General features: G+C 53.5%; 1 protein-coding gene and 1 long non-coding RNA gene across 5 annotated transcripts; one reads left to right on the forward strand and one right to left on the reverse strand.

Annotated features, from left to right (window-relative positions):
* Positions 1-483: 483 nt before the first annotated feature.
* Positions 484-7,879, reverse strand: LOC101555671 (zinc finger protein 709-like). Of its 2 annotated transcripts, none has more exons than XM_055127688.1 (4): positions 7,778-7,879; positions 6,095-6,230; positions 5,645-5,702; positions 484-4,013 (listed from the first exon to the last, which is right to left on the reverse strand). In XM_055127688.1, exons 1-4 carry the CDS (start codon positions 7,808-7,810, stop codon positions 1,631-1,633), a joined length of 2,610 nt encoding a protein of 869 aa, XP_054983663.1. In that variant the 5' UTR covers positions 7,811-7,879; the 3' UTR covers positions 484-1,630. The 2 variants fall into 2 exon arrangements, with proteins under 2 accessions (XP_054983663.1, XP_054983664.1); XM_055127689.1 differs by having other exon boundaries at positions 6,095-6,221; positions 7,778-7,865.
* Positions 7,880-8,007: 128 nt separating this feature from the next.
* LOC129402562 (uncharacterized) lies at positions 8,008-19,388 on the forward strand. Of its 3 annotated transcripts, XR_008628698.1 has the most exons (6): positions 8,008-8,501; positions 10,470-10,815; positions 10,911-10,999; positions 12,460-12,561; positions 16,110-16,307; positions 17,257-19,388. It is a non-coding gene; the product is annotated as an uncharacterized LOC129402562 (long non-coding RNA). The 3 variants fall into 3 exon arrangements; XR_008628696.1 differs by having other exon boundaries at positions 8,009-8,501; positions 10,470-10,999; positions 17,257-19,386; XR_008628697.1 differs by lacking the exon at positions 12,460-12,561 and having other exon boundaries at positions 8,009-8,501; positions 10,470-10,999; positions 17,257-19,386.
* The last annotated feature ends 1,989 nt before the right edge of the window (positions 19,389-21,377 follow it).

Consider the following 21,377-nt stretch of genomic DNA (forward strand, 5'->3'; position numbering starts at 1 on the left):
GTGACTCCTGAGCACAGCGCCAGAAGTAAGCTCTGGGCACTGCTGGGTGTGCTCCCCTCCCCAAACAAACAGCTATCATTCAATTGGTAATTTGGTGATGCTTTTTACTGGAAGGGTAAAGAACCTGGTAAATGTGCTGGGACACATTTTTTTCTTTTCTTTTTTTTTTTCTTTTTGGGTCACACCTGGCGATGCACAGGGGTTACTCCTGGCTCTGCACTCAGGAATCACCCCTGGAGGTGCTCAGGGACCATATGGGATGCTGGGAATTGAACTCGGGTTGGCCGCGTGCAAGGCAAACACCCTACCCACTGTGTTATTGCTTCAGCCCCCTGGAACAGATTTTCTGAAGCGCAGAGAGGGGGTGCTGGCTTCTCCTGGCCCCCACTGTGTATGAATCTCTGTCTTCCCTGGGGTAGTGGCATCAGAATGAGATTGTCTCCCTTCCAACGTGCATTTTCTTTCTTTTTCTTTTTCTGCTTCTTTTGGGTCACATCCAGCAATGCTCAGGGTTTACTCCTGGCTCTGCACTCAGAAATTACTCCTGGCGGCACTTGGGGACTACATAGGATGCTGGGGATCGAACCCAGATCGGCTGCATGCAAAGCAAACTCCCTACCTTCCGGACTATCACTCGGGCCTGAACATGCATTTTCTTAATCTATCACAGGATTCCTTTTGAATTCAGTCTATTCACTAAATTACCAGTAGAATGACAAGCAAAGGGCCAAACATGAAAACAGCTCAGGTGAGTGTATATGCTCTCTTAAGTGTAATTTGAAGGACTGAGGAGATAGTACAGCAACGGGGCATGCAAGTGACCTGGGTTTGATCCCTGGCACCCCATATGGTCCCTGGAGTCCATCAAACATGATCCCTTAGTGCAGAGCCAGGAATAAGCCCTGAGCACAGCCCGGAGTGGCCCCCAGACAATACGTACTCATCCTAATTGCATTTAGGCACGCACTTGAATTCAACCATGTCCAACAGACTTCAAAATGGAGAGGAAATATTGTTCTCTGAAGGAAGTCTCTAGCGCCTTTCCGGAACATCGCTCAAAGCTGGCCTGAGGAGGTTAACACCTCAGCATTTCTGGAGGAAGTCTATAAGAGTCTAAGCACAAAGAAACCCCAGAAGCACAGGGGCAGGAGTGCTAGTGCAGTGGGGAGGGCTCTTGCCTTCCACGATTCCCGGTCCCCATGTGGTCCTCTGGGCCCACCAAGCATCATTCCTGAGTGCAGAGCCAAGATGAAGCCCTGAGCTGCAAAGGAGTGAAGAAATCCAAGAGCCTACGAAAGCCAGCCTAGCTGCTTTTCTAACACTTTTTTTTGTTTGTTTTTTTGTGTCACACCTGGCGATGCACAGGGGCTACTCTTGGCTTTGCACTCAGGAATTACTCCTGGCGGTGCTCGGGGGATCCTATGGGATGCTGGGGCTAGAACTCGGGTTGGCTGCATGCAAGGCAAACACCCTCCCCGCTGTACTATCACTCCAGCCCACTAACACTCTTTCACACTGGAACTTGTCCTTGAGTTCATGTGGGCGAGTCCCCTCAGCATCTTCCTGAATCACTGCAGTTCACAGATGTGAAACAACAGGCCTTTCGCTGCCTTTTCCAGGCTGTGTGCAATCACGTTTTGCTTTTCTGCTTTTTCTCCTTTTGCAAGCAAGAGGTCTTCTCCAGAGCATCCTTGGTCCCTTCAGAGACAGCGACAGCGGCAGAAGGCTCCCTGCCTTCCTCACTGGGTTCTGCAACAGAAACTTGGGTGTTTTCAGAGGCACAGGGAGTGGGTGCCGGCTTCTCCCGGCCCCCACTGTGTGTTCTTTCATGTTTTCTCAGGTAAACAGGGCTGGTGAAGGCTTTTGGACACGTCTTGCATGTATATGGCTTCTCTCCCGTGTGATTCCTTTCATGAACTTCAAAACTCAGGGCCGAGCTGAACGCTTTCCCGCACCGCTGACATTTGTAAGGCTTCTCGCCCGTGTGTGTCCTCTGGTGCTTCTGCAGCGAGCTGGGGAAGATAAACGGCTTCCCGCAGACATTGCACTTGTAGGGCCCGTCCCCTGTGTGCATGACCGTGTGTTTCTGTAGGCTCGAAAAAGAAGTGTAGATTTTCCCGCAGGTCTGACACTCATAGGGCTTCTCGCCTGTGTGCGTCCTTTCGTGGAGCCGAATGTACGTGGAGCTGAAGGCTTTGCCGCAGATCTTGCATTGAAACGGCTTCTCCGCAGAGTGACTCCGCTCGTGCTGCCGCAGGTAACGGGGACAACTGAATGCTTTACTGCATGTCTGGCATCCATAGGGCTTCTCCCCGGCGTGGTTCCTTTCATGGGCTTCGAAGCCCCTGCAGGTGCTGAAGGTTTTCCCACACTGCTTGCATTTGTACGGCTTCTCTCCTGTGTGCGTCCTCTCGTGGGTCCGAAACAAGCTGAGAGAGATGAATGCCTTCCCGCACTCCTTGCATTTGTGTGGGGCGTCGCCCGAGTGCATGACGGCGTGTTTCTGGAGGCTGGAAATGGAAGTGTAGGTTTTCCCACACTCCTTGCATCCGAAGGGCTTGGTCCCCGTGTGCGTCCTTTCGTGAAGATGAACATAATTGGAGCTGAAGGCTTTCCCGCACACTCGGCACCGATAGGGCTTCTCACCCGTGTGGCTTCGTTCATGCTGCCGGAGATAATGGAGGCAACTGAAGGCCTTGGGGCACGTCTTACATTCGTATGGTTTCTCCCCGGTGTGGTTTCTTTTGTGGACTTGGAAACTCGAGTAAGATCGGAAAGCTTTCCCGCACTTGCATGCGTAAGGTTTCTCCCCCGTGTGCGTTCTCTCGTGGATCTGCAGTGAGCTGGGAGAAATCAGGGCCTTCCCACACTGCTGACACTTATAAGGCCCCTCGCCCGTGTGCGTGATCATGTGTGTCCGAAGGCTGGAGGAGGTCGTGAAGGTTTTCCCACACTCCTGACACTCGTAGGGTTTCTCCCCGGTGTGAGTTCTCTCGTGCTTCCGGAGGTACTTGAGACAACTGAACGCTTTCCCACACTCCCGGCACGCGTGGGGCTTCTCCCCTGTGTGCGTTCTCTGGTGCGTCTGGAAGGTGCTGTGGTACCGGTAGGCTTTCCCGCACTCCTGGCATGTGTAGGGGGCGTCTGCCGTGTGCGTGATCGTGTGCTCGCGCAGGCTCGAGGGGGCCCTGAAAGCTTTCCCGCACTCCTGGCACTTATGAGGTCCTTCCCCGGTGTGCGTGATCATGTGTGTCCGAAGGCTGGAGGACGCAGGGAAGGCTTTCCCACACTCCTGACACGTGTAGGGCTTCTCCCCGGTGTGAGTCCGCTTGTGTTTCCGGAGGTACCTGAGACAAGTGAATTCCTTGCCGCAGTCTTCACACTTGTGGGGCTCTTCTCCCGCGTGGGTCCGCCCATGCGCTCTTAAGCTTCTGTGGTACCTGTAGGCTTTCCCACACTCGAGACATTGATAAGCCGCGCCCCCAGTGTGCGTGATTGAGTGCTCGCGAAGGCCGGAGGGGGCTCGGAAACCCTTCCCACATTCCCTGCATTCATATGGCTTCGCCACAGGGGGAGTTCGTGTGCAGCTCGGGAACGTGGTGCAGGGCGGTATGTGGCGACACATCTTACACGCCAGGGGCTTCTCTCCAGACCGGCTCCTTCCGGGGCCCGTGTATGCTCTCCCGCACTGCTGACACCAGGACCGTTTCTCTGCACTGTGGGTTCTCGTGTGGATTCGGAGAGAAAGGGGGAATCTGAAGGTCCTCCCACACCTCTTACAGTGGTGGGGCTTCTCTCCAGAGTTTGCCAATGTGCCTGGCTGACCCGCAGCGTGGCACCGGGTGTGCTGAGCGAACGCTGAGGGGAGGCTGGAGCCCTCCCGGCCCGAGCTGCTTTTGCCTGGGTTCAGGGCAGTTGTCTTCTTGTTCAGACCGAGACTGGGAATCTGCCTGAAGTTCTGTCCCCTCTGACTAATCTCTGTACTTCCATGGAGTCTCTCGAGCATGGGACATCTGTAAAAATGAGAATCACATGCTTCATTTGTAATAATATTTTTTTTTTTCCATAGCAGGCTCAGGAGACTTAGGTGCTCAGGGACTGCTCCTGGGGACAGTCAGGAGACCAGGAGTGTTGCCAATCCAATGCCAGGCTCCTGGCTGCAAAGGACTAGCGCCAGTGAGTTGAGTTACCTCCCCAGGCCCCAGTGAGGACTCAGTACCACTCATCACTGCAGGAAGACTCCCGGCTCCCTTCCCTGATTGTTTTCTGAATTCAAATATACTATCTTGCAAGAAAATGGCGCTCTTGGCTTTACCAAAATAGTGACATCCAGAACCAGACGTGGATGGTTTCATTACAAGTCATAGTCACATGGTTTTTACATACACTGAAGGTTATACTAGCCCTGCACTGCGTAGTTTACCAAAACTATTTCTTCAAGAAATGCTTACCATGTTCTAGCTATTAAAAACTTGTTTTTAAACTTTTTCATTGAATCACTATGAGATAGATCCTTACAAGACTGTTCATGATTAGATTTCATTCACACGGTGTTCCAACACCCATCCCTTCACCAGTGTACATTTTCCAGCACCAGTGTCCCCAGGTTCCCTCTCTTTGGGCATTGTGGTTTGCAATATTGATACTGAAAGGTGTTGGGGACTGCTCAGGACCCTGAACGAAAGAGGACCCCCAAACCTTTACCCTGGACAAACCAGAAAATTCCATTACCAGCTTTGCTTGACCTGAGGCAAAGGTGCCCTTGTGACAAAGGAAATAGCCAAACTCAAGAGGTAAAAGTAGCCCAGGGCAGTTAACTGAGAGACACCATAAAGCCCTAAAGTCGAATACCTTCCTCTACCTTGTGCCTTCCTCCTGCCAGATGCTCCTGCCAGATAAACCCTTGCCTTCCTCTCCCCACTATTTCTCAATCTACTCTTGAAGAATGTTGTAAGCCCACCTAATACACCCCGAACCTTTCCTTATTTGGCCTGAGAAGACGCTTCCCTGATGATTGACAACTTATGTACCAACCCCCTGCTAAGAAAAGTATAAAACCAGCGTGGCAGTTAATAAAGTTGCCCTTGATCGGCATGTGTCGCCTTGGGCCCCCTGTTTACTAACCTCACTAGTCTTATTTCAGGTCGGGACCCTCACAGAATCCACCCAATTAGGAGCGCTTTCCACTGTTGTCTCTCCGCGGGCCGGAGAGATCTCCAGGGGAACGCGCAGAAAGGTTATCAAGAGTATCCCTTACCTACTTTTAACCCTCAGATCTTGTCCAGTGTGACCATTCCCAGCTATTATTGTCATAGTGGTCTCTTCTCTATCTTACCTACCCTCAGCCCCACACACACTTGTGGTTAGTTCCAACCACTGACCAGTCCTTCTAACCCCCGTTAAAAACTTTTTTTTCCCTTCGGTTTTTGGGCCACCCCAGTGATGCTCAAGAGTTACTCCTGGCTCTGTGCTCAGGAATTACTCCTGCAGTACTCAGGAGGCCATATAAGATGCCGGGAATTGAACCTGGCTGGGGAGGGCTGCATGCAAGGCAAACGCCCAACCCGCTGTACTATTGCTTTCCAAGGCCTTTATCTTTACATGTATAGCACAAGGGGACGCTGTTCTCTGCTGTACAACTCACCTTACTTGATTCCATTCGTGGTTCTGATCTTCTTTGCTATGATCTTCCCAAGTTTTTCCTAAAGTGAATCCAAGGAACAGAAATGACACACAAATCATCAGCTTCTGGGCCCAAATGCTCATTAGCTTATTAGGCCAATGGGCAGCTCTGACCATGCCCATTTATGAATATTCTTCCTTCCTGAATTTTATTTTTTATTTTTTCTTTTTCAGTCACACCTGGCGATGCACAGGGGTTACTCCTGGCTCATGCACTCAGGAATTACTCCTGGAGGTGCTCAGGGACCGTATGGGATGCTGGGAATCAAATCCAGGTCAGCCGCATGCAAGGCAAACGCCCTACCGCTGTGCTATCGCTCCAGCCCCACTTCCTGTATCTTATAGGAGGAACACTGCTGAGTGAGAAACACTGCCCTTCATTGGACAAGGAGCCGGGTGGGGCCATCCTTACCTACGGCGGCCAGGTTCCTGTAGGTCTCCCGCATCACCTCCCGGAACAGCTGCTTCTGTGCAGGATCCAACAGGGCCCATTCCTCCAGGCTGAAGTTCACGGCCACGTCCTCATAGGCCACTGAGCCCTGAGACACCTCCATGCATGCACAGGAGGGGAGTGAGTGACAGAACTGGGCATTGCTTATCAGTGATAGAAAGGTCTCTACAATCTGACACGTGAACTTCTTTTTTTGTTTGGTTACCAGCAGTGCTCATGGCTTACTCCTGGCTCTGTGCTCAGGGATCACCCCCGGCAGTGCTTGGGGAGTGCCGGGGATCGATTCTGGATCGTGAAGGCAAGCGCCCTCCCTCTGTACCGTTGCTCCAGTCCCTCACAGCACTCTTGATCTCTGCCAGTCATCACACTAGTAAATGTAAATTTTGTGAAACAACAGAAAGGTCTGACACGTTTTTGTTTTGTGTTTTTTTGGGTCACACCTAGCGATGCTCAGAGGTTACTCCTGGCTCTGCACTCAGGAATTACTCCTTGTGGTGCTCAGGGGACCCTGTGGAAGGCTGGGGATTGAACCCGGGTCAGCCGGGTGCAAGGCAAACGCCATCCCCACTGTACTATCGCTTCAGCCCCCAGGTATAACACATTTCCACTCTGATCACATTGTTCTGATCACATTGTTCTAACTGGAGAGCTCAGAGGTTGACAATGACCAAAACATTATTTTGGCACCATCCCTTCCTGGTGAATCTGTTCTACCATCTACCAACCACTGATACCATGAGGCTCACGGTTTGCAAACTCCACATAAAGCTGAAAGCAGAAAAATATACTTACAGAGGATAGGGCACTTGCCTTCACTGTGGCCAAACCGGGTTCAGTCCCCGCCACCACATGTCTGACCCCCAAGCGCCCCTGCCAGGAGGATCCCAGAGCACAGCCAGGAATAAGCTCTGAGCACTGCTGGGTGTGGCCTCAAAACCAGAAAGAAGAATCAGACTAAATAAATGGAAGAGAGAGAATCTGGATCACACCCAGTGGCGCTCAATCAGGGAGGGACCAGGATGCCCCATCCCACGACCTCACTCTACTTCCTGCTTATCCACAGAACCAAGACAAATCTTGTGCAATGAGACTTAAAAGGGTTTGTTGAACCGCCGACAAGGTGACCCCGAGAGCGAGTGGGGTGGCTTTGGAACGGCAAGAGAAATCTGGGAAATCTGGACACTCATTGCCGGTCTAGACACTGGTCAGCTGGGGGTGCAAGGAGGGGTGCAGGGGCCTCGGGCTAAGCGGCTCATCCCCGGCTGGTGCCACTGGGACAGAGGAGAGAGAGAGGCTGAGGACCCCCAAAGCTAGACAGCTTCCCACTAGAACCCCTGCACTGAAGTTAGGAAACTAAAACAACCTTAAAATCTGACTCAGGACACCCCCCCCCCCATCAGCCCCTTCCCCGGGGTCCCCGCCCCGTAGACCTGGGCGGAGATGGGGCAAGGGGGGCTCAGCTGAGAGGCTCCGGACCCGAGCTCCAGTGGCCGCTCAGGGACACGCGGGACCCCGGGGGACAGGCAAGACCCACGCTGTGGCCCGGGGCCTGAGTGCTAGCCGCGCCCCATCGCGGAGAAAAGCGGGGAGCCCCGGCCAGTGCGCAGCTGCCAGCGCGTCTGCATCTCAACCCCACGCCCTCACCGTGTCCGGGGGTCCCGGGGGTCCCGGCGCCATAGCTACGACCCTCTGCGGGCAGCGCAGGCCACGGGGCACCGAAACTGACCGCGAAGCCCCCACGGTGCCTTTAAGTGAAGGAGGCGCGAGGTCCCGCGAGGTTCTGACACATTGCCCCGCCCACCTATCTCGGAGTCCCTCCTGATTGGGCCGTCTGGAAGACCCCCGTGATGGAGAGACAGCCCCCGGGTTAGGTGTCTAAGCCGATTGCCAGACGGCGTTCTGCACGCAGCCCGGGAGCCGAGTTTTACAATCCCAGTTGGTTCACTCACCGCACTCTTACAGTAAATCAGTCTCCTGTCTTGGGCTTTTGCTCATAACAGGAGTTGGGTTTGGTGGTTACCGCACCGGGGCACAGATGACAGGGAAGCAGGAGCTAGGCATCCTTCCAGACCTAAAGTCAGAATCAGAAAAGCAGCGGTAGAAGGGAAACCCGCTAGCAGGTCATCTGGGGGAAAAAATTCCTAAATTAAGTTTATTAACTACGCAGACATAGTATTGAGGAGCCCAGTTCGTCCAGGAACTCTGGGAGGCGCCGTTAGATTTATGTCCAAAGTGAGGGCTTATTCTTGGCTTTGGGCTCAGGGTTCACTCCTGGGCGTTTTGGGGGATCATATGGGATGCTGAAGATCGAACCATGGCGTGCAAGGCAAGCGCTCTATCTGCTGCACTATCTCTCCAGCCCTTCCAGGTATGTGTTTGTTTTTTGGAGGTTTTTTGTTGCTTTTTGGGTCACACCCCGCGATACTCAGGGGTTACTCCTGGCGGTGCTTGGGGGACCTTATGAGATGCCGGGGATCGAACCAGGTCGGTCGCGTGCAAGGCAAACGCCCTACCCGCTGTACTATCGCTCCGGCCCCACCAGGTATGTTTTTATTTTGTTTCATTTTATTTTTGGTAAATGGTGGTAGAGTTATTAAAATTATAGTACAAATCTGAACTATGGGGGACTCACCTGTTTTTAAATTTGGGGGAGTTTTTTTGGTTTTCTGCTTTTTGGGTCACACCCGGCGATGTTCAGGGGTTACTCCTGGCTCTGCATTCAGGAATTATTTCTGGCGGTGCTTGGGGACGATATGGGATGCTGGGAATTGAAGACAGGTAGTCCGCGTTCAAGGCAAATGCCCTACCCACTATGCTATCATTCCAGACCCTGTTTTTAATTTTTATTTGAAAAAACGTAGGGGCTGGAGTGATAGTATAGCGAGTAGGGCGTTTGCCTTGCATGTGGCCAACCTGGGTTCAATTCTCAGCATCCCATATGGTCCCCCGAGCACCGCCAGGAGTAATTTCTGAGTGCATAAGCCAAGAGTAAACCCTGTGCATTTCCGGGTGTGACCCCCCCCCAAAAAAATTAAGTTTTTAGGCTATATGCAGCAGTGCTCAGGGCTTATTCCTGGTTCTGCATGCAAGGGGTCACTCCTGGTGGAGCCTGGGAGACCACATGGAATGCTCTAGATCCAGCCACTGTGTGAAAGGCAAACGTCCTGCCCTCTTATTTTTATTTATTTTTTGCTTTTTTTGGGTCACACCCGGTAATGCTTAGGGGTCACTCCTGGCTCTGCACTCAGGAATTACCCCTGGCGGTGCTCAGGGGACCATATGGGTTGCTGGGGATCGAACCTGGGTGCACAGCGTGCAAGGCAAACTCCCTACCCACTGTGCTATTGCTCCAGCCCCCACTGCCCTCTTATTTTTTACAGCAGGTTTCATGTCTGCAGCATTGAAGTTTTCGGGGTTTTATTTTATTTATTTTTTGGTGTGGGAGCCACACCCAGTGATGCTTAGGGGTCACTCCCGACAGCCCCAGTGGAATCATATGGTGCCAGTGAATGGAAAAGAAAGTGCAATATGGGGCTGGAGCAATAGCACAGCGGGTAGGGCATTTGCCTTGCATGCGGCCGACCCGGGTTCGATTCCCAGCATCACAAATGGTCCCCTGAGCACCGCCAGGGGTAATTCCTGAGTAACCCCTGTGCATCGCCAGGTGTGACCCAAAAAGCAAAAAAAAAAAAAAAGAAAGAAAGAAAGTGCAATATGTGCTGTGCTGTCTCTCTGGCCGAGTGTTGAAATTTTAAAGGTGGAACCCATTGAGTTCGTATTCCAGTTGATGGGGACAGCTTCTCAAAGCACGTTTGAATTTAAGAATCCTGCAGCATTTAAGGTGCTAAACTCAACTCTCCTGTGGCAACTTAGTAACCTACTGTAGCACTGTCACACTGTAGTCCCATTGTTCATCATTTGAGTGGGCACTAGTAACGTCTCCATTGTGAGACTTGTTACTGTTTTTGGCATATTGAATAGCCATGGATAGCTTTGCAGTCTCTGCTCTGCAGGCGGGATACTCCCGGTAGCATGCTGGGCTCTGAGAGGGACAGAGAAATCGAACCCAGGTCGGCTACATGCAAGGCAAACACCCTACCCACTGTGCTATTGCTCCAGTCCAGTAACCTACTAAATCCTGAAAATAAGGTAAGTGCCACAGAGGAAGACAAGCTCTCTATAAGTCTCAGTGACTTGCAGTGTATTGATCTGGCCCAGAGTGCCTTCACTAGGCGTCCAAGGATTGAAAGACATTATACACCGCCTTCTGGTGGGGGGATGATTACACGGGTGCGTTTTCTTTAACAGCCTTAATTGGTCTATTCTTGAACCCCAGCAGTATGAATGAGGTGGCGAATGGCCACTACCAGAAGACTGGTCACACCTTCTACAGCCCTGGCCTCCATGCACATGAAAGTGCTTAATCCAATCAGCAGCTGAGCAACACTCTGCTTCATCCAATCAGCAGCTGGGCAACCCTATTTCATCCAATCAGCATCTGGTCAACCCTACTTTATCCAGTCAGCAGCTAGCAACACTCTGCTTCATCCAGTCAGCAGCTGGGCAACACTCTTTCATCCAGTCAGCAACTGGGCAACCATGTTTCATCCAATCAGCATCTGGTCAACCCTACTTCATCCAATCAGCAGCTAGCAACACTGCTTCATCCAATCAACAGCAGGGTAACTGATTGCATCATCCAACTAGCTTTATCCAACTAGCAGCTAAACCACGCTCTGCAGTTTCGTCTCTATGGCGTTTGCCTTCTCTCTACCAGGCCTAAGTCACCTTTACCTGGACTCCCTCAGGGACCTCAGCACAGTTGCCAACATGCCATCTCTGCAGCCAGCTTGCTCCGAGGTCCAGGTAGGACATTACCATGGTGGCATCTCAGTGGACAGTCCTGTGACAGTCCAGACACACAGTTCTGAACAGAAGGTGCTTCCTGGCAGCAGATGGCCCTGAGCGAGCATGCACACACATAAACATGCACACACACATGTACACACGCACGTTCTTAAAACCCCAAGTGCTTGGTTAAGCTCCTGACAATCATTTATCACCACAGCACCCACTCTCTTCCTGACTCTGGCAAGAGCTGACTGGCTGATCATCTTTGCGTATTCTTTTTTTTTTTTTTTTTTTTGGCTTTTTGGGTCACACCCGGCAATGCACAGGGGTCATTCCTGGCTCATGCACTCAGGAATTTCCCCTAGCGGTGCTCAGGGGACCATATGGGATGCTGGGATTCGAACCCTGGTCGGCTGCGTGCAAGGCAAACGCCCTACCCGCTGTGCTATCGCTCCAGCCCCCATCTTTGCGTATTCTTGATTCTTCCAAGAAGCAAGCGTGATGCCGTCCTTGATTTACAGGTTTTTCTGGAGTGGCTAGAATGGATAGTATAGCCACTAGTGTACTTGACTTGCTTGCGGCTTGATAACCAGCATGCCATAGGGTTCCCCTGAGTGTGACAAGAGTAGTTTCGGAGTGCAGAGCCAGGAGTAAGCTCTGAGCACTGCCCGCTGTCCTCACCCAAAATTTAATTTTCCTTGAGTCCGTTTATGCTGTTAGATGCGAATCGTGTGCATTTGTGTATCTGCATGTGAGTGCCTCCAGCCTCTCTCCCCAGTTTTGTTCATCGACTTGGTGTCCACACTGGCCGTGTGGGGGACCACGCCGTGCTGGAGATGGAACCTGGGCCTCCCATTTGCTGATCAGGTGCTTCAGCCTATTTCGCTTGCCCTGGATCAGTTGTTTCCAGAAAGTGGTGGGAAAATGATTCACTTAGCAGATTGAAGTTCAGTACTTTAGATAAATAAGGGAGAAACTTACATCTGAGATTTTGTGGCTGATGCTTGTCAGGACAACAAACACTTTGTAATGGCACTTACTTCTGGTGCATATGGTGGTCTTAAATGCAGTTAGAGGCCTGTTACTATTTTGACAAATTCTCTTTTCCACTTTTACTGAGATGAAATTAACAAATAAAATGTGTAGATGAGGGGCTGGAGTGATAGCAGAGCAGGTAGGGCATTTGCATTGCATGTGGCCAACCCAGGTTCAATTTCCAGCATCCCATATGGTCCCTTGAGCACCACCAGGAATAATTTCTGAGTGCAGAGCCAGGAGTAACCCCTGTGCATCGCCAAGAGTGACCCAAAAAGGAAAATAAATAAATAAATAAATAAATTAATTAAATTAAATTAAATGTGTAGATGAGGCCCAGATGTGCAACCCACTATCTGCCTTTTTTTCCAGCAAGGACAATGCAAATCCCATGAATAGTGACTAAGTACAGGCACCCCTGGTTTTATTGTGCTATGCAGGTATCCTAGACCTTGTCATACCCTTCCACAAGCAAGACCACGAGGCCCCACACAGGGCTCAGGTGACTGGTGGCACTTCTTAGCTGGTGTTTGTCAGAGAAGGTATGTCCTTTTTTCTTTTTCTCTCTTTAACACACGATGCTTTGTTTTTATCTCTTGACAGTGGGGGGTCTACACCCAGAGATTCTCAGAGGTTATCCCTGGCTCTGAGATCACTCAGAGATCACTCCTGGCAGTGTTTGGGGACAATTAAGGGGTTCCAGAGATCGAATCCAGGCAAGGCAGATTGCTCTGGCCCCTAGAAACTTGTTTTTTTTACAAAAAGACATAACAAGGGGCTGGAGTGATAGCACAGAGGGTAGGGCGTTTGCCTTGCACGCGGCCAACCCAGGTTCGATTCCCAGCATCCTATATGGTACCCCAAGCACCACCAGGAGTGATTCCTAAGTTCATGAACCAGGAGTAACCCCTGTGCATTACCAGGTGTGACCCCAAAAGCAAAAAAAAGACAAAAGACATAACAAGACAGCTGTGTAAGGAGGGTGATGAGACCTAGAGTCATAAAGCCGTGAGAGCCTTTCCAAAGGGAACGGTGTTTGGTGCCAAAATAAGGGTGACTCCCCGACCCCCCTCACCCTGCCCCCCAACCTTAATCTAATCCAACAGCTGGAGCGAGCAGGTCGCAGAAACAGTGTCCCTTTCTGTGCATCATAAGATATTTTCCAAAGTTTTTGTCTCTTGCTTGTCTGCAACCCTCGACACGGGATTCAGACAAGCTGCCTTTGACCACCAGCCAGGCCCTGGTCAGCCGAGGTCGCCGCCAACACCATTTCAGGCTGTGGGGAGAGAAGCGGCTCTAAGCCTTCCTCCAGGTACCTCTGGCCCATTGCTACTCTAGCTGCCGGCCTGCCATGTCTGATACGCTTGCAGCTGACCCAGGCGCTCTCTCAGGTCACAGGGCATCCTGGGGTTCCAGGTCCCCCTTTCCTTCTCTCTGTCCCTTGTTAGTTTTCATTTTACTTATAGCTAGGCTGTACTGTTGCTGCTGCTGCCCTATATTTGAGGAGGTCCCTTCTTTGGGGGACGAGGGGCCTGCCAAGCCACGCTCAGTGGGTCCTGGGGCCTCACTGGCTACTCTTGACCAGCCAGGCCCAGAATGTGGCGCTGTTGGGCCCAGTTGTGTGTGACCAGAACGCCACTGGTGATAATTTGGGGGGATCTGTGGTAATCAGGATGGAAGGGTCAAGTGAATCTTTACCTCCTCTTTTCCTTCTCTTTTCTCCTTCCTCCTTCCTCCCTCCTCCTCTCCTTCTTCTCTTTCTCTTTCCTCCTTCCTCCTCCTCTTCCTTCCTCTCCTTCATCGCTCAGGGCTTGCTCCTGGCCCTACATTCAGGATCACTCCTGGTGGGCTCGGGGCAGGGTGGGGGCCATCTAGGCTGCAAGAGACCAAGCGCCTGTTGACAGCAAGCAAGGCAAGCAGCCTGCCTGCTGTACTATTGCTCTGACTCCTGCTTTTTTTTTTTTTTTTGGCTTTTTGGGTCACACCCGGCAATGCACAGGGGTTACTCCTAGCTCTTCACTCAGGAATTACTCCTGGTGGTGCTCAGGGGACCATATGGGACGCTGGGAATCGATCCTGGGTCGGCTGCGTGCAAGGCAAATGTCCTACCCGCTGTGCTATAGCTCCAGCCCCAAGTCCCCTGCTTTTAAAGCAGATTGTGGCCTTACTGGACAGATAGCTGATGTTCTTGTCTTTTCAAACTGCATTTTTTGGGGGGCCTTTTTGGGTCACACCCGGCAATGCTCAGGAGTTACTCCTAGCTCTGCACTCAGGAATTACTCCTGGCAGTGCTTGGGGGACCATATGGGATGCTGGGAATCGAACTCGGGTCGTCTGCGTGCAAGGCAAACGCCCTGCCCGCTGTGCTATCATTCCAGCCCCAGTTACTGGGTATTTTTTTTTCCAGTTTGTTGGTTTGGTTTGGGGGCCACATCCGGTAATGCTCAGGGGTTACTCTTGGCTCTGCATTCAGGGATGATTCCCAGTGGTGCTCATGGGACCTTATGGGGTGCTGGGTCTCGAACCCAGGTCTATCGCTCTGGTCCGAGTTTTGTGGCTATGCTTCCCGGTCTGGTCTCGCCCATCTGATTTACAACCCCCCACTCCTGAGGTGGCACCTCCAGGCGGAATGGCGAGTAATGAATGCCCCACCCTCGTCTCCCGTCCTGCTGTCGGCGTTGTTCCCTCGTGACGCCGTCGAGTTACCACGTCCTTCCCGAGCGCAGAGTTTGCGTGTGGGATTTGAGAAGGAGCAAGCGCTCCCTCACGAAACTTCAGCTTCTAGGGGCCGGAGTGATAGGACAGCAGTTCAATGCCGGCCTTGCACGCAGCTGACCCTGGTTCAATCCTCGGCATCCCCTACGGCCCCCCGGCCCCCTCCAGGAGTCAGGAGTCAGCCATGAGCATCCCAGGAGTGGCTCCAGGCCTGGGACCCGCCCTTCCTCCAGCCAGGGTGGAGTCCCTGGGCCCCCGGGATCTCCAGGGGCCACTGTTGGCCGGAGGCCAAGCTGGCGGTTCACAGCCGAATTCTGGCTTATTGGAATCTCGTGCGTATCCCGCTTCCCGTCATCGTGGACTGCCGTGTCCCTGCGAGCGGCAGGTGGGCGGGTGCCAAGACTCACAGCTTCACCCCTGCAGCATTTCCGTTTGTTCGGGCCGCTGGCCCTGGCCTTGCATCAGAACACCACCTGCCCCCCCATCCCGGCCAACTCCAGAACCCCCAATGCTGTGGATTCAGGGGGCTGCTGAGTGGGGAAGCAGCCGAGGCCACAGGATGACGGGAAATCATGGGCTGAGCTGAACTAAGTGTTCAGCACCCGCTCATGCACACAGCCATACTCACATCCACACTCACACTCCTCACGCCCCCCACACACAACCACACTCACACTCACATACTCACACACACTCATATCCATACACACACTCACGCCCCCAACACACCCCAAACGCACACACTCATATCCATACATACCACTCGTGTCCCCACCCACACTCACACTCACACACACATACTCATACCCACACATATATTCACACCCACACACATTCACATCCATACACACATTCACATCCCACACACACACCCATACTCACATCCACACTCATACTCACATATGCACTCACACAAACACACTCACATTCACACACACCCATATACTCACATCCACTCACATCCACACTTATTCACATCCACATGCACTCACACTTATACTCACAGCCACACTCACACATCCACATTCACATCCACACATACACACTCGTTCATGTTCATACACACTCAGATCTACAGATTCACACCCACAGCTGCACACGCACACACGGACACTCTCCACCGAGCTCTTGGTGGCTGTCGCAGGGCCCGGTGACCTGCGAGGATGTGTCGGTGAGCATCGCCCTAAGGAGTAGGCGCTGCTGGAGCCCCGCAGAAGGAGGACCCGCAGGAACGTCCTCTCTAGGAGAGCACCTTCCCGCCGCCCCCGCAGCCCCGGACCCAGCTCAGGGGCGCCGACAGGGAAGCCCAGAACAGCCGGGTTGGGCGCTGGCCTTGCATGCAGCTGACCCAAGTTCTCTCCCCGGCTCCCCATAGGGTTCCCGACCCCGCCAGGAGGGGGCCCTGAGCACTGCCGGTCGAGCAGCTCAGCACAGTTACTGGCGATGTGGCACCTCGGACTCTGCCTGCAAAATCGGATTATTTCAACAGGGTTTCCTGGGTCTGTCTCAGAGGACAAAAGTGGGAAGATCATTACTTGCAAAGTCGGTTCCACATCCCGGGAAGGACGCTCAAGTGAGTATTCGGGGTGACCGGGCCCCAAGCGCTGGGCGTGTCTCTGCGTGGGGGGGATGTTTAGACGAGCACCCCCAGAGGGGAGAAAATCTCCTCCAGAAAGATGTGAGCACCCCCCCAGTGGTGCCCAGTAAGGGGCTGAGGGAGAAATTTCACCCTCTGAACTGGGGCATTGCAGCTGCAGAGTGGACAGTCCCTGCCACAGACCATTTGCGAGAGCTGTGGCTTAGCGTTGATTTTTTTTTTTTTTTTGGGTCACACCTGGCGATGCACAGGGGTTACTCCTGGCTCTATACTCAGGAATCACTCCTGGTGATGCTCAGGGGACCATGTGGGATGCTTCGAATCGAACTTGGGTCAGCCATATGTAAGGCAAATGCCCTACCCGCACTGCTATTGCTCCAGCCCCCCTTTTTATTAGTCTTGACTCACACATGGCGATGCTCAGGGCTGATGCCCAACTCTTCGATCAGAGATCACTCCTGGCAGGGCTTGGGGGACCCTATGGGATGCTGGAAATTGAAGCCAGGTTGGCCGCATGCCAGGCAAATGCCCTCCTCGCTGTCCTAGGTCTCCAGCCTCACTCCCCACCCCACCCCCGCCCCCCAGAGTAGCGTGTGCTTGGAAAGAAATCAGTCACTTGGAACATCCTTACGAAATAATCACAGGGGCTAAAGCAATAGCACAGCAGGTAGGGCATTTGCCTTGCATGTGGCTGACCCAGGTTTGATTCCCAGCATCCCATAGGGTCCCCCGAACACCTCCAGGAATAATTCCTGAGTGCAGAGCCAGGAGTAACCCCTGAGCATCACCGGGTGTGACCCAAAAAGAAAAATAAAAAAGAAAGAAAGAAAGATTCACTCTGGGGCTGGAGCGACAGTACAATGGGGAGAGTGTTCAGTTGTCACTGTTAATGTTACTGTTAATGTCGCCATGTCCATCGTCTCAGATCCCGGCTCTCACAGAGATACTGTAGGGGCCAGAAAACATCCACGGTGCCGTCCCCTGCGGCTCTGCCCACCTCTCGCACCCTCAGCCCCACGCCCCTGGCTTCTTCACAGAGGGTGGCCCAGCTCTGTGCCTGGTGGGCGCTGTGGACACCCGCTCACACAGACCGAGACGCCTCCTACCCACGCCCGGGAACCCGCCAGAGGGACCTCGTGGAAAATGCCCGGCAGCGTGTGGCAAAGCCTCGCACCGCCGGCAACCCTCGGAGCCTCGAGCGGCAACGTCGTGGCCGAGATGCTGCGGGGAAACCTTCAGTTCGACTTGAGGCCTCGGATCCATGAGGCAGTCCACGCCTGGGACCCTGCATGCGGGGCACAAAGGGGACCGAGGGAGTTTAATGGATGATGGAATAAAAACTTGGGTGACACATATGGAGGAGTCAGGAGCGTTGGCAGGTGGGCAGTGCCCCAAGACCTTCAGTGGCCCAGCTCCTGGGTCCACAAGATGCCACCGTGTGCCCCGGCCGTGGGAGAATGGGTCCCCGTGAGTGACATCTGGGGTCCTGTCGGGATGGTCTTACTAGCTGGGGTCTGCCAGGCAGCTGTGCCAGGGATCACGTGTCCCTCCCCCACTGGGACATCCAGCCATAGGACAGTGGGGAGGGCGCTCACCGTGCAGGTGGCCCAGGTTCGAGCCTCGGCACCCTGTAGGGTCCACAGAGCACCGCTGGAAGTGATCCCTGAGCAGAGCCCAGAGTCAGCCCTGAGCATCCCCGGGTGCGACCCAAAAACAAAATCCAAAAAGACTTCCTTAGACACGGAGGCTGGAGCCATAGGACAGTAGGCCGGCTGGGGTTCGATCCCCAGTACCCCATAGGGACCCCCACACCCAGCAGGACTAAGCCCTGAGCATCGTTGGGTGTGATGCTCAAAAACAGAAGAAGTGAGAACCTGAATGCATGTTCCCAGTGCCCGAGGGCAGCGTCAGGGCCATCGATTCTTTCTTCCCTGGAGACCTTCGGCCACGCCTGCACTGAGCTTCGTCCTCTGGGTAAGGAGCCCCGTTCCGAGGCCCCGCACCCCGCACCCCGACCCTGCGGAGCTCGAGGATCTTGGGGGCTTGTGGGGTGGTCAGAGGCCAAGTCCCGTCTGCTTGAGCCTGGGGCCACAACCACCCGTGAGAGCAGGGCTGCCCCCCAACCTTCTCGATCCTTCCACGCCCAGCCGGGGCCTGACGCTCTCCTCTGGGTGCCTGTGGCTGCCCGCGCCTTCCGGCAACCCCCCTGAAGACCTGTCATGGCTCCTTCCTGGTGCCCCAACCACACACACCCCTTTCTCCAAGGGTCATCTGTGGAGTCCATGTCCCAGCCTCGTCGTCCATGTCACCATGTCCTGATTGCTGTGACCCCCTGCCCCGTGGTCCTTCGTCCCCCTGTGTCTATGCATTAGCCAGATGGTGCCCCCCAGCCCCCGCACCCCGACCCTGCGGAGCCACTGCGTCAGTCCCTGGGAGGGCGTCCGTGACATCTGTCACTAAAAGCAGTGTCATTTGACCTGGTTCTTTGGAATCTGGAGTTCTTCCTTTAAACACTGTGTTCTTGCTTTCCAGACAACTTCCTGACACAGGCCCCCTCACTTCTGACGGGCCCCCCTCACTTCCTGCCATGGATCCCCCACTTCCTGACACGCCCCCCACTTCCTGACATGGGCTCCCCACTTTCAGATAATGGCCCCCACTTCCTAACAAGGCCCCCCTCACTTCCTAACAACACCCCCCTCGTTTTCTGGCAGGGTCCCCCCACTTCTTATTTTGTCTTTTTGGGTCACCTGTGACGCTCAGGGCTTCCTCCTGGCTCTGAACTCAGGAGTTACTCCTGTATGTGCTCAAGGGACCATATAAGATGCCAGGGATCGAACCCAGGTTGGCCATATGCAAGGCAGACACCTTATCCACTGTACTAGCACTCCGGGCCCCCCTCACCTACTGACATGGCCCCTCACCTCCTGACACAGCCCCTCATTTCCTGAGCGTATACCCGAGTGGGGGTATTTTTCCTGGGGGTAAATTTCTGTTTTCATGAAGTTCCTTTTACCTGGGGGGCACAGGGGAGTCCAACCCACTTGTCTTCACTTGCTTGGCCGGTTCAGTCTCACCACAGCACCCCAGGATCTTGCCCCCAGGCTGCAAGCGTGAAGAGCCCCAGGGCTGGAGAGATGGGACAAGGGGGAGGGCGTTTGCCTTGCACGCGGCTCACCGGGTTTAATCCTCACCATCTCATACGGTCCCCAAGCCCCCCTGAGCTATTCATGAGCACAGAGCTAGGAGTCAGCTCTAGGCACCACTAGGTCTGGGCCCCAAAGCAAAATCGAGCTCTGGGGAGGAGGAATGCTATAAACTAAAGTGTCAGTTGACCAATGGGTGTCTTTGTGGCTATAAAAATAGGCAGGGGCAGGGCTGGAGCGATAGCACAGCCGGGAGGGCCTTTGCCTTGCACGGGGCCGTCCCAAGTTCGATTCCCAGGTCCCCTAAACACCGCCAGGAGTAATTCCTGAGTGCATGAGCCAGGAGTAACCCCTGTGCATCGCTGGGTGTGACCCAAAAAGCAAAAAAAAAAAAAGGCAGGGGCTAGAGCAGTAGCACAGCTGGCAGGGTGTTTGCCTTGCACACAGCTGACCCGGGTTTGATTCCCAGCATCCCATATGGTCCCCCGAGCACTGCCAGGAGTAATTTCTGAGTGCAGAGCCAAGAGTAACCCCTGTGCACCTATACATCGCCGGATATGACCCACGAATCACGAGTCACGAAATCCCATTGATCCTCGAATTTCTTGAGCGGTCTCAGAAACGTCTCCATTCGTCCTATTCCTGAGATCTTAGAAGCCTCTCTCTACTCAGCCTTCCCAACGATGCCGCATTGGAGGCTCTTTCAGGGTCAGGGGAATGAGATCCAGCTTGTTACTGGCTTTGGTGTATGAATACACCATGGGAAGCTTGCAAGGCTGTCCCATGTGGGCAGGAAACTCTCAGTAGCTTGCCAGTTTCTCCCCAAAGGAGAAGTAGGTTATAAGATAGGCCACGCGCTTCTGGGAGCTTGCTTTTAAGTCTCTGGATGTTGGCTGTTGATGGGATTACACACACCTGGGTTCCTCTACCGGTACCTTCATGTGTGAGGCTTATCCGAACGTGTGGAGAGGGGCCTCGAGCGTGGCTGTGGCTAGCTTCCAGTGGTCTTCGGCTTCCAGGAGCTCTGCTTGGGGCGGGGAGGGAAGCTGGAGCCCATCCCCTCCGAGGGGCCCTGGGGAAGACAGCCAGACGTGTGGGCGAGAGACTCTCTGCCCAAAAAAGCAAAAAAAAAAAAAAAAAAAAAAAAAATATATATATATATATATATATATATAGCAGGGCCGGAGCAATTGTATAGCGGGGAGGGCATTTGCCCTGCATCTTGACGACAAGGTCCAATCCCCAACATCCCATAGGGCCCCCTAATTCCTGAGTGCAGAGCCAGGAGTATCACCAGGTATGTCCCCCGCACAAGAAAGTTAAGGCCCAGAGAGGGCTGAGGCGCTAAAGTGTTGCTTGTGTGCAGCTGGCCCTGGTTCCATTCCTGGCACTGCCTGGGCCCCCAGTTCTGCTGAGAGCAGCTTGGGCACTCTGGGTGTGCCCCCCAGGGAAATATATCAAAAGTAGGGAAACCTTAGCTCCCCCAGTCCCACCTTAAATCCCCAGGGGTGCCAGTGTTTTGGGGGTGTCGGACACTGATCCCTTCCCCCTCCTGAACAGTGGCTGGAACAGGAGCTGCCGGGAAAGACAATGAGGAACAATTTCCCCGTGTTGGGGCGCGGATTGAGATCTTCCTATAATGACAAAGAGACTCCAGAGACTGCAAACAGCAAGCAGGGTTTATTATAAGACTGGCTAGCCAGGGTCCAGCTGCCTACGCGGACACGCAGGTCCAGCAGGTTGGGCAAAAGACCCCGAGCTTCTCCAAAGGAGATCTTATATAGGCCTTCCCGACTGTTAACAGCAGAGCCCTTGCATTCCCTAGCCAATAAGTTCATAATTCGACATGCCTCTCCCTCCAATCCCATTAGGCCGATCTGCTTGTCCAGCCTATAGATTT

This window comes from Sorex araneus, chromosome 2, assembly GCF_027595985.1.
Source record: "Sorex araneus isolate mSorAra2 chromosome 2, mSorAra2.pri, whole genome shotgun sequence".
NCBI lineage: Eukaryota > Metazoa > Chordata > Mammalia > Eulipotyphla > Soricidae > Sorex > Sorex araneus.